Genomic DNA, 13,598 nt, shown 5'->3' with positions numbered 1-13,598 from the left:
TAAACTGCTGAGCAAGTCCAGGGATCAAACCTGCATCCTCATGGATACTAGTCAGATTTGTTTCCACTCAGTCACGACGGAAATTCCAGTTTATTATATTTTTGATGTAATAACACTGTACTCTTAACTTGGCTCCTGAGCTATAAAAACCTTCATAAACCAAGGTTTATTTTTTATGTTACATCTAAGCTTTACCATAGTGACTACAGTAAACTTTCAGTATATATTTTTACCAAGAAAAGAAAAAGTCTTCCCTCTGATCTCAGTTCTCATTTTGTTTTATTTCTATGGAAATCTTAATGAACTTTTAGTCTCATTACTTTAAGCTGATGTTCAATTTTCTTTTTTCTTTTTTTTTTTTTTTTTTTTTGTCTTTTGCGTTTTTCTAGGGCCGCTTCCGTGGCATATGGAGGTTCCTAGGCTAGGGGTCTAATCAGAGCTCTAGCCAGCGGCCTACACCAGAGCCACAGCAACAGAGGAACCAAGCCATGTCAGCAAATTACACCACAGCTCACAGCAACGCTGGATCCTTAACCCACTAAGCAATGCCAGGGATTGAATCTGCAACCTCATGGTTCCTAGTCGGATTCGTTAACCACTGAGCCATGATGGGAACTCCAAATTTTCTTATCCTATAGTAGGAAACACAGTAGAATGAGAGGAGATATTTTGGAAGAGTTTGTGAAAGACTTTGGTGGTATCCATGAAAATGGATTAAACGGGGAAACTTGAGGATTACTTCAAAGATGCCAAAATAAATGTTTAAGGTGATGTTAATCAAAGTACATGTTTGAAATGATGAATTAGTAAAATGTTTAAAACTATAATTGCGAAGGAAAATGTTAAATGGGAGACAGCAACTTAAATATTTAAATTTTCTGAGTTCATAAAAGTACAAAACCCAATCATTTTTATTTTACTTCTTAACCTTTTGTTATAGGGTTTCACAAACGAGTTTAAACCAGATATGCTCCTGTTAAGGCTTCAAAACAGTATAAACTGTAATAGGTAGACAATGGTTCATTCACTTAGTTCTATGTTATGTATTTCATGTAAAACATGCATTTCTAAAAATTGGTTAACATATCTAGAGCTTGATGTGATGTGGGGTGCCTGAGCATGTTACATAAATGCAAAGCAGTCCTTCAGAACTTTTCATGTTGGAAAATGCATGCCAAAAATTATGGGATATTTAATACACAGTGGCAAGCATGCAAAGGATTCAAAATGTTAGCATCATATTCAGAATAGCAAGAAATTAACCTCAGAAAGATTGAAGATAAAAAAAAAAAACAGGTTGCATTGGTCTGTGCATGCATGAGTTGTAGAACTACATCATTCACCATAATGATAATCAGATGTGTCTACCCAGATTTATTGGGATGTGCATTCAGATAATCAAAGTCTCAAATGGTTCTATAATGGAGACATACGGTGGCTGAAAATGTCCTAATAGTAGGGCCACTGACATGGAAAAATGGAATTTCCAAGGTGCTAAGCAGAAAAATTTCCATTTCTCTATATGGAAAGAGTGTAAATTAACCCTGATATTGGTATTATTAGGTTTGCTATATATTCTCTGCTATATATTCTCTGATAGAATATCATGCAACATAGTTCTTATCTAATTAAAATGTTTATCAATCAAAAATAATTTTCAATGTGAGAAAGAGGGGTGAAATTATTTTCTACAGCTCTTAAAGAGCTTATTTTCAGGGTCACTTTTTATATAACAAATGAGATAAAAGTAATAGCCCCAGAAAGTGGCCAGATGTGACAAGTTATGGAGTTACATGTGATAGCCATAGACCCAACTCCCCCCCCCAACATTTCTCAGATGATTTATGCCAGAAATGCTGGATATTTAGCTTAAAAAGAGCAGAGGTCCTAAGACTTCCAGGTAGTAGCAATTAGCCGAGTAGATTAAAGCATCCCTCGAAAGCGAAGTCAAGTACTGAATGATTCCGTATTCTCACAGGTCACTGATGTTTGTTCAGTGACCATAAGCCAGAATAAGAAACATGGAGCACATTAGCAAGTGCATAGTCTTGTATGTGAGGCAGCATGTGTCTGGCACCACACATCTCTGTGCCTTGAAAAACAACTTAGAGTGCTGGTTTCTTGACGTCTTTGAGACAAAGACTCATCCATTCTTAATTCTCTTGGCATCTGAGTGCTCCCTACCACCATACCAGTTAAAAAGTGGATTGAGGGGTTGATTAGAACTCAGTTCAAATCTTCTTCTCCAGTCAAACTTCTGCTAATTTGAGATAGTAAAATTAAACTTATTGAGCTCAAATTTCCTTTAAAGTGAAAAATAGACTTTAATACCTATGTCAGAAGTTTACTGTGAAAGATATAAACTTTCAGTTATAGAATAAGTAAGTTATGGGGAGGTAGGGCACAGTGTGGCAACTAGTTAATAATACTATATTGCATATTTAATGGTTGGCTAAGAGAGTACATCTTAAAAATCTTCATCACAAGAAAAAATATAACTATATATGGGGACAAATGCTAATTAGACTTTTTGTGGTGATCATTTCACAATACATACAAATACTGAATCATTATGTTGTATACCTAAAACTAAAATAATATTATATATCAATTATATCTCAAAAAAAGAAGGTCGTTGTCATAATTAGCCAAGATGATGTATACAATATTCGTAGCACAGTGCCTGATAAAAGATGAGCAATCAGTAACTATTTGTTGAAAGAATGTTTCCATCCAAATATAAAGAGAAATATAAAGGGAGGTCCCACAGAGAAGCAAATGATGTTAGGTATGAAGTCCAGATGAATTCATTTTATACAGCTGCCCTTTCAAGAGGTGATCTGGTTCTCATCAAACTACAACAGAATAAAGGCAAAGAAAATCTTAGAGCAATGCGTTCCATATTTCGCCTGCATACAAATCATCCAGGGATCTTTTTAAAATGCAAGTTATGACTTAGTGGGTGGGATTTGGGAGACTGCATTTCCAGCAAATTCCAGATGATGCATGTGCTGCTTGTCCACTTCAGCAGAGTCCTAGAACACTTGAATGCACGCAGTAATTTTCAAAATACTGCACTTGCTCACATTTGTCTAGTCTAACATTTTGTTTCCTGGAACAGTAGCTTAAAAAATCATTTATTCATATAGCAGAAGATTATTTAGTGTCTGCTAGGTCCTAGATACTGTTTTAGTTTCTAAGTATAAAATAATAAACAAAGCAGATAAAAATCATGCCCTTATTGAACTTTTATTCTAGTGGTAGGATCTGATAATAAATGGGTAAACAAGTAATTAAAACAGTTTCTGGAGTTCCTGCTGTGGCACAGCATTGTCTCTGCATCAGCTCAAGTCACTGCTGAGGTACAGGTTCAGTCTCTGGCCTCCACAAGCCATGGTTGTGACCAAAATAATTAATTAATTAATTAATGTATAGTGATGATAAAAACCATCAAGAAAGTAAAGTGAAGTTGCTGAGCTTCCTTATGGTCAATTAAGGCTCCCCTAGCAAGCAGACAGTTGAAGTGAAACCAGACTGCAGAAGCAGTCTGCTATGTGAAGATCTGAAATTTTCAGGAAGAGTGACAAGAGAATGCAAAGGTAGTAGTGAGATTGGTCTCTAGGAGGAAAGGGAAAAAAGCCACTATGGCTTAGTACATAATGCTGTTATTTGGATGCAAGACCATAGTGGGCAAAGAAGAGCCAATACCTGACAGAGTTGGAGGTGGTGCCGTAAATGCTGAAATCTTAAACAATGACTCTGAAATGGGTCTTAACAGCTCTGTAGAGGGTTAAGGTAGACTCTAGAAGGACTGTGCCTGCAAGAAAATCCGCCTGCCTAAGCAGAACAAGGTGAGTGAAAAAGAGCTAACATAAGGTGTGGGATGCAGTTTGGAAAAGAAAATAATTCAAAAAGCAAGAGAGATTAAAATTGTATATCCCTTAGGTTTACACTGTAAGAAACAGAATGTATGACTTATGCTGTGCAGATTAATGTAATAGCACTCAGGTGGCACACTCTTTTCAAGTGCTGCAGAAAGAATTAAGTTTTTCTGAATAGAAATGATTAAGTAGCTATTACAGAAAACAGAAAACTATAATTCCTGGTTGTCTCTAAGCGGTAGCCCCAAACTTGCCTTACTTTTCACAGAATATTGGAAGCAAAAATAAATGAGAGTAGATGGAATAGTAAAAGATGGCAGTGAAGGAAATAAGACATGCAAACCCCTCTTTGCACTAAGAAAAAAGTCTGGTAAACAAAAGAGTCACCATTATTCTATAAATCATACATATTCTATTGTAATGATTTTTGTACTCCTATTTACCATACAAACCATCATATCATTTTATTGGTATACAAACCAAACCCTAAAGCCAATAAAAACATAATTAAAACAGATCTCACAGATCAGAGTAACTGAAGAGGAATGAATGATATAATGATGACCCTACTGTTATATTAGTCTTACTAGTGACTAAGTCTGATAGTTTAAAACCTTGCAAACTAGTGGCTCTTAACACACAAGTGCAGTCCAATTGACTTCTGATTTTGCCTAATGATTTAAGGCTCCACAAACTAGTAGCTGTTAACATGTTAGAGCATTTCCAATTGACTTCTGATTTTATGTCTTGTTTTTCAAATATATGAATAAAAGACTGTCAAAATGAAGCTCTTAACCCTTCATCAGTGACAAACAGTTTTGAATTGTTTGCTTATAGCACTGAAGAAAGGCACATTTAGTCACCCTTTATCACCTGAAGTCCTCATGCCTCAAGGGACACATTTCTGATATACTTATCTAGAATGATAGATATATTCTGTGGCAAAAATAGAATATTAATTGTGCCTGTCTGTATTTTGCTTAACTCTGTTCCACTGACTTCATTAGCATTTACATTTAGCAGCTAAGCCACAGAATTCAAGCTTTTTTTTCGTACTGTATTTTGGTCATTTATTTGTAATTCTTGTAAATTTCTTTGATATTTACTAACAGCAACAATATTTTCTTTCTCATTGGCCTTTTGTATGTATCATTTCATTCACTCCACAAACATAAATGAGCGCCAGTATCTAGAGTTTTGTGGGTAGCAGAGTGTGTGGAGCAAGATGAGGCTAGAAAAGGAAACAAGAGCCAGGTCATTGGAGGTCTCATAAACTTTTGAGAAATATTGTCTTTATCTTAAGAGCAGTAGGAAACTACCAAAGAGTTTTAAGCACTGCAGTGATACTCTCTTATTTCTGCCATTTGCTTACCTTGTTGTTGCCGCCACCTCCTGCCTATGGGACCACTGTAGCCAGTGGTTTTATAGTGCTATCCTATCATTTATGTTTCCTGGTTGTTACCAATGGATAAACTAATTTTTAATGAAAGAAGAAGGTTGCCAATTTTACAAAAATTAAATTCTCTTTGAGACATTAGAAAGTTTGCAAGTAGAGATATGAGTTAGTTTATAAAAACAAACAGTGCTATGGATAGACTCGTTATTTATAAATGATGGCTAATCTCCAGTAACAAAATAAAGGGGGGAGCATATCGCACTGATGCTCTTTATTGCAAGATTAATATTATACATGTAAAAATCACTTACTGGGCAGGTACCATAGCATAAAATACTTGCTGCAGTATGCTTTACCTACATACCTAAGCACTGATAATAAAGAAGCCTCATTTAAAGATTTGTCTGTCTGTCTGTCTGTCTGTCTATCTATCCATCTATCTATCTATCTGTCTATCCCCAGTATTCTTTTAGCATCTGGCTATAGTAGGCAGTTATTCTTTTGCCTTTGTTTTTGACAGAGAACAAAAGAGAAGTAACCTAATTTATCTTTGTGCTCACCGGGTTTCAGTTGCTCATTTTACATTTATGTAAAATGATAGACTGTTGGTGATGCTGTCTTTCCCAGGAGAAGAAGTTGACAGACAGCTGTGCAGAGACGCCATCTTCCCCATCCCCGTTGCCTGCGATGCCCCCTGCCCCAAGGACTGTGTGCTCAGTATGTGGTCTGCCTGGTCCTCCTGCTCCCACACATGCTCAGGGAAAACCACAGAAGGGAAACAGATCCGAGCGCGGTCCATCCTGGCCTATGCGGGGGAGGAAGGTAAGGTCACCAGCTTCAGAAGATACTCAAGTTTCTTCCAGAAGTTGGTGTGTGTTTTCTTTGTCTAGCCTGGATGCGATGATATTCTAAAAATAGCAACTTTCAGAAATTCACCAATCCAAGGAGATTTAAGATCTATTAAACATAGTGGGCAGCTTGCTCCTATTTTCTAAAATTAACCTTGAAAATAGATCTTTAAAAAACAAAGACTTTTAAAAGTGAACTCCCAGAGTTCCTTTTGTGGCTCAGTGGTAACGAACCCAGTAAGATCCATGAGGATGTGGGTTTGATACCTGGCATCACGCAGTGGGTTAAGGATCCGGCATTGCCCTGAGCTGTGGTGTAGGTCACAGACGCGGCTCGGATCCTGTGTTGCTGTGGCTAAGGTATAGGCCAGCAGCTGCAGCTCCATTTTGACTCCTAGCCTGGGAACTTCCATATGCCACATGTGCGGCCCTGAAAAGAAAAAAAAAAAAAAAAACTCCAAATGTCAGTTTTAATTGTTTTTTTCTCTATTTCAGTAGTCAGTTTTCCCCATGAAATCATATTCTCCCTTTTCATAAATAGAAATATGTGTTCACTGAGAAACTTCATTTAAAATAATCACTGACCTGACTGTTGCTTGACTGAAAATTACATAGATATTTCTACTATTCAGGTTTCTGAACATAGGCTCTGAGCTCCAGAAGTCTCATATGTAGATTGTGTTCATTTTTGAAATATGTTGCTCCTAAATCACCTCACCCAGCTGGGTGAATATAGCATGGTTTGTCATATATTCATACCTCACTTGTGCAGGCGTTGTTGTCAAGAAATACAAGGCTCCTGGTAATTGTTTCTCAAGCTTATATCCAAATGCTAATTTGGCTTCTGTGTGATTGGGTGATATAACATCATCCTTAATCTTGTCATTCTGGAAAATTACACAGGAGTAAGGAAAACATAGAAGTAAGTCAAGTTGTCACATTAAGGCAGTGTTCCGTCTCAAGAATAGAGGCATATGTTATTTAAATATTATCAGGCTGAATGACTCTTCTCATTCAGATTTAATACTAGTAAATGATGATTTCTTTTTATAGTAATGACATATTTATGAATATTGATCAAATAATCAATTTTGGAGGAGTTTTCATGTTGCCCTTTCATTATTCTGTTCATAAAGCATTTTAGTGATAGAAATCTGGTAGATTCATATTTAATCAAACTTGCCGTCTGTGTATGTGATTCCATGCAGAAATATAACTACCTTGGCCTTAAGACATAGGAGAAAATTTATCATATTTAAAATAGTTAACCTATGGGAAATTTTTTTTTTAAATTTTCTTTAAGGTATCCAAAACAGTTTTCTTGTCACCTTAATATAAATTTACTTATACACTCCAAAAAAAAAGTGTATCTATGGAACCTAATAGAAAGATAGAACCTCTTAAAGAGAAAATTATAGTCCTTATGTTGCCAAACAATCACTCTAACCTTGTATAGATTATATTCAGACTTCACACTCTATCAGCTCAGATTATGTCTTGGGCTTCATTAAAATTAGATCTGTGGTCACCATGCTTCCTATAAATCCATTATACTTGCTGTGTGACTAGTAATGAGTGACTTTCGCCCCATGAGTCACATGGCTGAGATTTTGCCATGCTTGCAGAACTCACCAGATCATTATTTCTATAGACATAATGCTTCACACTGAAAGGTCATGAAATGCTTTAAAGGCAGAAATTTATGATTGTTCTTTGGTATATTTCATCAACTTTGTTTGAAAAGGTGGGACTTTGATAATTTTTAATTAAGGCTAGTAGCTGCATCATAAGCCATGCTGGAAAATTATAGATGTGTATATAGTTAATCATAAAGACATGAATTCAAAACATAATTTTAAATGGAAACTATAGAGGAAACTCTGTCAGTGGGGAATCTGCTGCTATTTGTCTCTGTTGATAACAGCTACAAAAACTGGTGTAATTATGTGAATCATTTAATGAATAATTTATCTTTCAAAGAGGATTTAATACCTGGTTGTTGCTGGACACTGAAACACATTTTCTTTTCCTCATAATTGGGCTTTTATAATTCTGAGCTATTTTTAAAATGATTTAGGAACTACATTTGCAAGAAGTTTTAAAGTATGTTTCCCTGCCAGTGAGATAACCCTTTATAATTCTACACAAAAGCAGGTCTTTCTATTACTACCTCAAGAATTAGCATTTTTTGTGTGTCTTAAATGTTCTTAATTTTCTATAGAGCAGAAAACTACTGTGATGACCTTAAGGGGAAAGATCACATTAATAAAATTATATATTGAGTATTTAGTCATGAACTTTACAATTTTCTGGAGAAATAACTTACAGGACAAGTCCATGTGCAAACTATTTATCTAAATTTATGAAATAAATGCTGCAACCTATACATTTGTATTTTTGTTTATCTTGGTCAAATGTCATCATTAAACATTATATGGATGATTATATAACCTCTTTGTATTAATAAGGACAGACTAAGTTGTAATATAATAACAAACAGCCCAGAAGTTCAGTAACTTAAAAGAACAATTATTTTTCCCTGTTAAGAATTTTGCGGGAGTTCCCATCATGAACCCGACTAGCATCCATGAGGAGGTGGGTTCGATCCTTGGCCTCGCTCAGTGGGTTACGGATCTGGCATTGCCATGAGCTGTGGTGTAGGTTGCAGACGCGGCTCAGATCCCGTGTTGCTTTGGTTCTGGTGTAGGCAGGAGGCTACGGCTCCAATTTGACTCCTACCCTGGGAACCTCCATATATCTCTGGTATGGCCCTAAAAGACAAAAAGACAAAAAAAAAAAAAAAAAAAGAAAGAAAAGAAATTTTGCTACAGTGACAGGTAACTCTCCAAGGCAGTCTGTCATCCATGAAATGTCTTAGCATCACACTTCCATCTGAAGACCTACCTCACTCCAGAGGAAAAATATATCTGCTGATTTAAAAGTGTCAGCAATTAAATTATTTGATGCAAAAGTGATTTATGTCATATCTACTGACATTTCATTCTCTAAGCAAGTTATATAATCATGAATGAAGTTGAACCTGTCTTCAAGTGGGGCGCGAGAAATAGAGTTCTACTGTGTGCCGGAAAGAGAAGAGTGCTGGCTACTGGTCTTAACCCTGGTTTGCCAGTTTTCTTTTTGTATATGTGTGTACATATATGTGTCCACTTTTATGTCTATATGTATATCTATTATTCATACATATATGATAGAGGATTATTCCATACAGCCCCAGTTCAGTAGATAAGCTCTCCATTGTTAAAATGTTATGACCTTTATTATTTACTTGTTACTATTAAAAGGATGATAGATCAATATATCCTTTTCCTCATGCTATACTTTCTTTTCTCTTTCCTTCTCTTCCTTTATAAGTTCTTTCTTTCCCTTTCTTAAGAATTTTATTTGCAAAGTCATTAAGTGGAACCAAGCAGTTGGGCATCTGTGCCACAGGTGGAGGGTCTGCAGTGGTCCAAAGTGGGCTGTCAGAGCCTAGCCTGAGTGAGATGGGCAACCCCAGTGGGAAAAGGGTGGCCAGGCATGAAGTGTTACAGACACTGAGAAATCTAAAGGGAGGAGCACATGGATTATATAAGAATGTAAAGGCAATGACCCAACACAGGATGTCAGAGAGCACCAGCAAGGTGAAGAGAAAATACCAGCATTGAGGCAGCTAGCCTGATGTGGCATATCAGAGCCAGGTAGAGCTGAGGAGCATTTCTGTGATGTGAGGTGCCTGAATACAGGATATCAAAGTATGAGCAGAGTGATGAAGATGCCCTATGGCTATGACAATGGAGATGGCAGTGGGAGATTGGTGAGGGGGTGTTCAACCAAATAGGTATTAAACTTAATAGCAGTTGGGTTTGTTATTGCTAAGGAAAGGAAAGGAGTTACAAATATGTTAAAAAAGAAAATTACAGTAAATTCTGTTGTATTATATTGGATTTGCAGTTGTCACTGTGCATTCATGATGTTCAGTTTTAAACCTAGTGATACAAATAAAATGTAAATGTAAGTGTATTATACATATTTATATTATGAATATATGCAGATATTAGCTCTGTCCACTGAAAGGACATCAGAGCAGTGGGGCCCTAATAGAAATAAGTGCATTCAGCACTCAGACCTTGGTGTCTATTACCACTCTTCAGTGAAAAGTACAAGGACTTCTTGGAGAAATAGCCAATTCTAGGGCTGGGATGGGAAAAGTACAAGATATGCCTGAAGGATCTTGTGCCAGAAAGGGAGGAAGAGGAGAATATGTCAAAAGGTTACAGAAGCTAATGTGAAGGGTCTCCTCCTGGTCACATATGCCAATGTGTACAATATGAAGGCCAAAATAATGATAATATCAGCTGATAATCTTAAATAGGAAACCATGGATCCATATTTTATATAAGTAAATATATTAATTGAACACATGATAAAGAGCACTATGTTTACAATCTCAAGTGTCCTCCTAATGAAGAAGTTTGACAGACACCACCTTAACCCAGTGATCAAAATTTTCATCATCAGTAATGAGGCAAATGCAAATCCTGGTATCATACAATGAGAATATGACATCATGTCTATGACATCCCTGTCAAAGATGTGTATTGTAGAATCTAACCATGAGGAAATATCTGAGAAAACCTAAATGAAAGACACTGTACAAAATAATTGGCCCTTAATTTTCAAAGGTGTCTAATTTATGAAAATCAAGGAAAGACTGAGAAGATTGAAGAATACCATCAAGACATAATAAATACAACACTTGGTTCTGAACTATGTCCTTTTGCTATAAAGAACATTTTGGGAGAGTTGGCAAGCTTGAATAGGTCTGAGGAGTAGATGAAGTAATGCATCAGTGTTAATTTCCTAATTTCCTGATCTTGAATATCAAATGTGCTTATGTGTAGGAAAATGCTCTTGATTGTAGATAATACACACTGAAGTATTTAGAGTAATGGGCATCGTTTTAACAACTTCTTCCAAATGATCCAAGGGAAAAGATATTGATAATACTTTAGTTTTCCTGTAATTTTGAGGTTGGTTAAAAGTTAAACATAGGCGAGATCAAGATGGCAACTGAGGAGCAGGATGTGAGGTTCACCTACTCCCACAAACGTACTGAAAATCCATCTATATGTGGAACTGTTTGCACAGAAAATTTGCTGAGTGCTGACAAAAGACCCCAGGATTCTGTTAAAGCAAGAAAAACTTAATGAAACTGGGCAGGATGAAAGAAGAAAAAAGGAGAGAAAAAAAGAAACAAAGCAGATCAGGACCTGTACCCCTGGGAGTGAGCTGGAAAGAGAAAAAACTCCCACACCCTTGGAAGCCCCCCACTAGCGAGGACACCAGCCAGGACAGAGGAGAAACTCTGGAGTGTTGGAGGAGAACACAGCAATCAGTGTAAAGCAGTTAAAAAGGAAACAGTCCTCTACAAATAGTATCACCACCTTGTACTTCCCAGCCATATGCTGGTGCGGTCAGGGGCTGGAACTGAAACTCCAGCTTTGGAGATCAGACTCAGAGAAGAAGTTGGCACTGCCTACATGGGGAAAAGTTAGGACTGGTAGTGTGGAGACAGCCTAGAGGGACTAGAGTCCAGAGTGACCACATTTGAGGCTGTGAGTTGAGAAAACCTGGTTGAACTTGGAGGCTAGGAGCCATTGTTAGGGGGTGCTAGAGGGAAGGGGCAGGATCCACCACTATAGCCTCACCCTCTGAGTACTCTCAGGCTGCATATGGCCAATTGCTGCAGCTTCAGGATCTACCCTCAAGCAGTGGCTGCTTAGCAACAATTGGAGAGCAGCCCACTGCCCTTAAGGCTACAGAGAAAGTGGAACAAATGGAGGGGACTCTTGGAGCAGGCCAAGAAAACTCAGGAATAGCATAGCCCCATGATCCTAGCCAGCAGGCAGGCAGGAAACACTGAAGCAATTGCTAAAACAAAGCAAAATGCCCAAGGAACTGCTGATGGCCTGGTGTGTGGGCGACCTCCCTAGGGGGCAGAGAAAGTTATTTCAGTAACAGTACAAACTATCCTGGGAATTTGCAAGGGGACTTCTAGGCAGGTGGAGAGCTGCGAAAAGCCCATAGAACTTATAAGGCTATTTCAGAAACAGTGGGAAAGATCCCAGGAGTTGCAAAAGGCCGGTGGGTGGAAAATCGTGATCTGAACTGGGGGGGGGGGGGGAGAGAATATGGAAACAGCACAAGGGATTCTGGGAGTTGCAAAAGGCCTGCTGAGCAAGTGGAAGCTGCAAAAGGCCCAGTGAATGTGCAAAGTGAATTTGGAAATAGCAACCATTGCCTAGAAGTCACAAACAGCCTGGTAGGACAGCAGAGTGATCTCAGAAACAACACAAGCTCTGTGATCCTTGCCAGAAACCAAGCAGGAGCTACAGAAACAGTGTACATTGCATGGCTAGCCAAAAAATCCGAGAGGGGCCCACTGGCACATGTTTTTACTTTGCAGTGCTACAAGGAACACTCTTGTCACCAGCCCAGTAGGGGGAGAGACCACCAGAATGGTACAGGCCTACAGCTATAGAGAGAGCCTTTTAGCAACAGTTAGGGAGCAGCCCCCACCCTTGGAGCTACAGAGAATGCTCCCTAGACCAACCAAATAAAGAGAGTGACTATAAAAAATGTGCCTGCCCCCATAGTTATGGAGACCAGTCCCGAGAGCCTCCCTAACAAAGGGGAGGGACTGCAGGAGCAGATGCTGATATTGACAACTACAGAAAATCATCCTAAGGGCTGCCTGGAGCAGGAGGGGTCTCAGGGGCCAGTGCTGCCCTCCTCCCGCCCCCACCACAAAAGCAATCCTGTGAATCATAAACCACTGCCAACTCTCTTTTGGACACCATTCCTAGCAGCCACCCAGCTACAGTGGAACTAACATAATACCACCACTCACATTATGTGCTCTGGGTACTCATGAGCCACTATGACCCCTGAGAACTCCAAGCTAAGCACCAGCTGCTGCATCTACATACCTGCTATAAAGGGGGCAATAAACATATAAAGTTAGATGTTATGAGTTGACAAAGAAAGAGCTTTCAGACAAAGGAACAAGACCAAAACACACAAAAACAAGTCAATGAAGAGGAGATAGGTAATCTAAATGAAAGAATTCAGAGTGGTGATACTAAAGAGGATCCAAGATCTTGGAAAAAAATGGAAGCACATAGAGAAGCTATGAGAAATACTTAACAAAGAGCTAGAAGACTTAAAGAACAAGCAAACTAAGTTGGATAACACAATATCTGAAATGAAAAATATACTAGAAGGAATCAAAAGCACTATAACAGAGGCAGAACAAATAAGTGAGGTGGAAGAAAGAGTGGTGGAAATCACTGCCGCAGAAAAAAAAAATTAAAAAATAAAAAGGGCTGGAGAGAGTCTAAGATATCTCCAGGACAACATTAAATATACCAACATTTGTACCATAGGGGTACCAGGAAGAGAGGAGAGAGAGAA

At 38.0% G+C, this 13,598-nt stretch overlaps 1 protein-coding gene across 3 annotated transcripts in view; it reads left to right on the top strand.

The window, feature by feature from the left end:
* THSD7A (thrombospondin type 1 domain containing 7A) overlaps positions 1-13,598 on the top strand; it is a 446,361-nt gene that overhangs the window by 326,744 nt on the left and 106,019 nt on the right. For 2 of the 3 annotated variants that reach the window (XM_021102433.1, XM_021102432.1), the window contains exon 7: positions 5,905-6,099. The exons of the other annotated variant lie outside the window; for it this stretch is intronic. In XM_021102433.1, the coding sequence (XP_020958092.1) occupies positions 5,905-6,099 (195 nt within the window). The remainder of the gene's footprint in view (positions 1-5,904; positions 6,100-13,598) is intronic. 3 annotated transcript variants of the gene reach the window in all.

This window comes from Sus scrofa, chromosome 9, assembly GCF_000003025.6.
Source record: "Sus scrofa isolate TJ Tabasco breed Duroc chromosome 9, Sscrofa11.1, whole genome shotgun sequence".
Lineage (NCBI taxonomy): Eukaryota > Metazoa > Chordata > Mammalia > Artiodactyla > Suidae > Sus > Sus scrofa.
The sequence above is the reverse complement of the archived record's forward strand: the minus strand, read 5'-3'. Positions and strand labels throughout refer to the sequence as shown.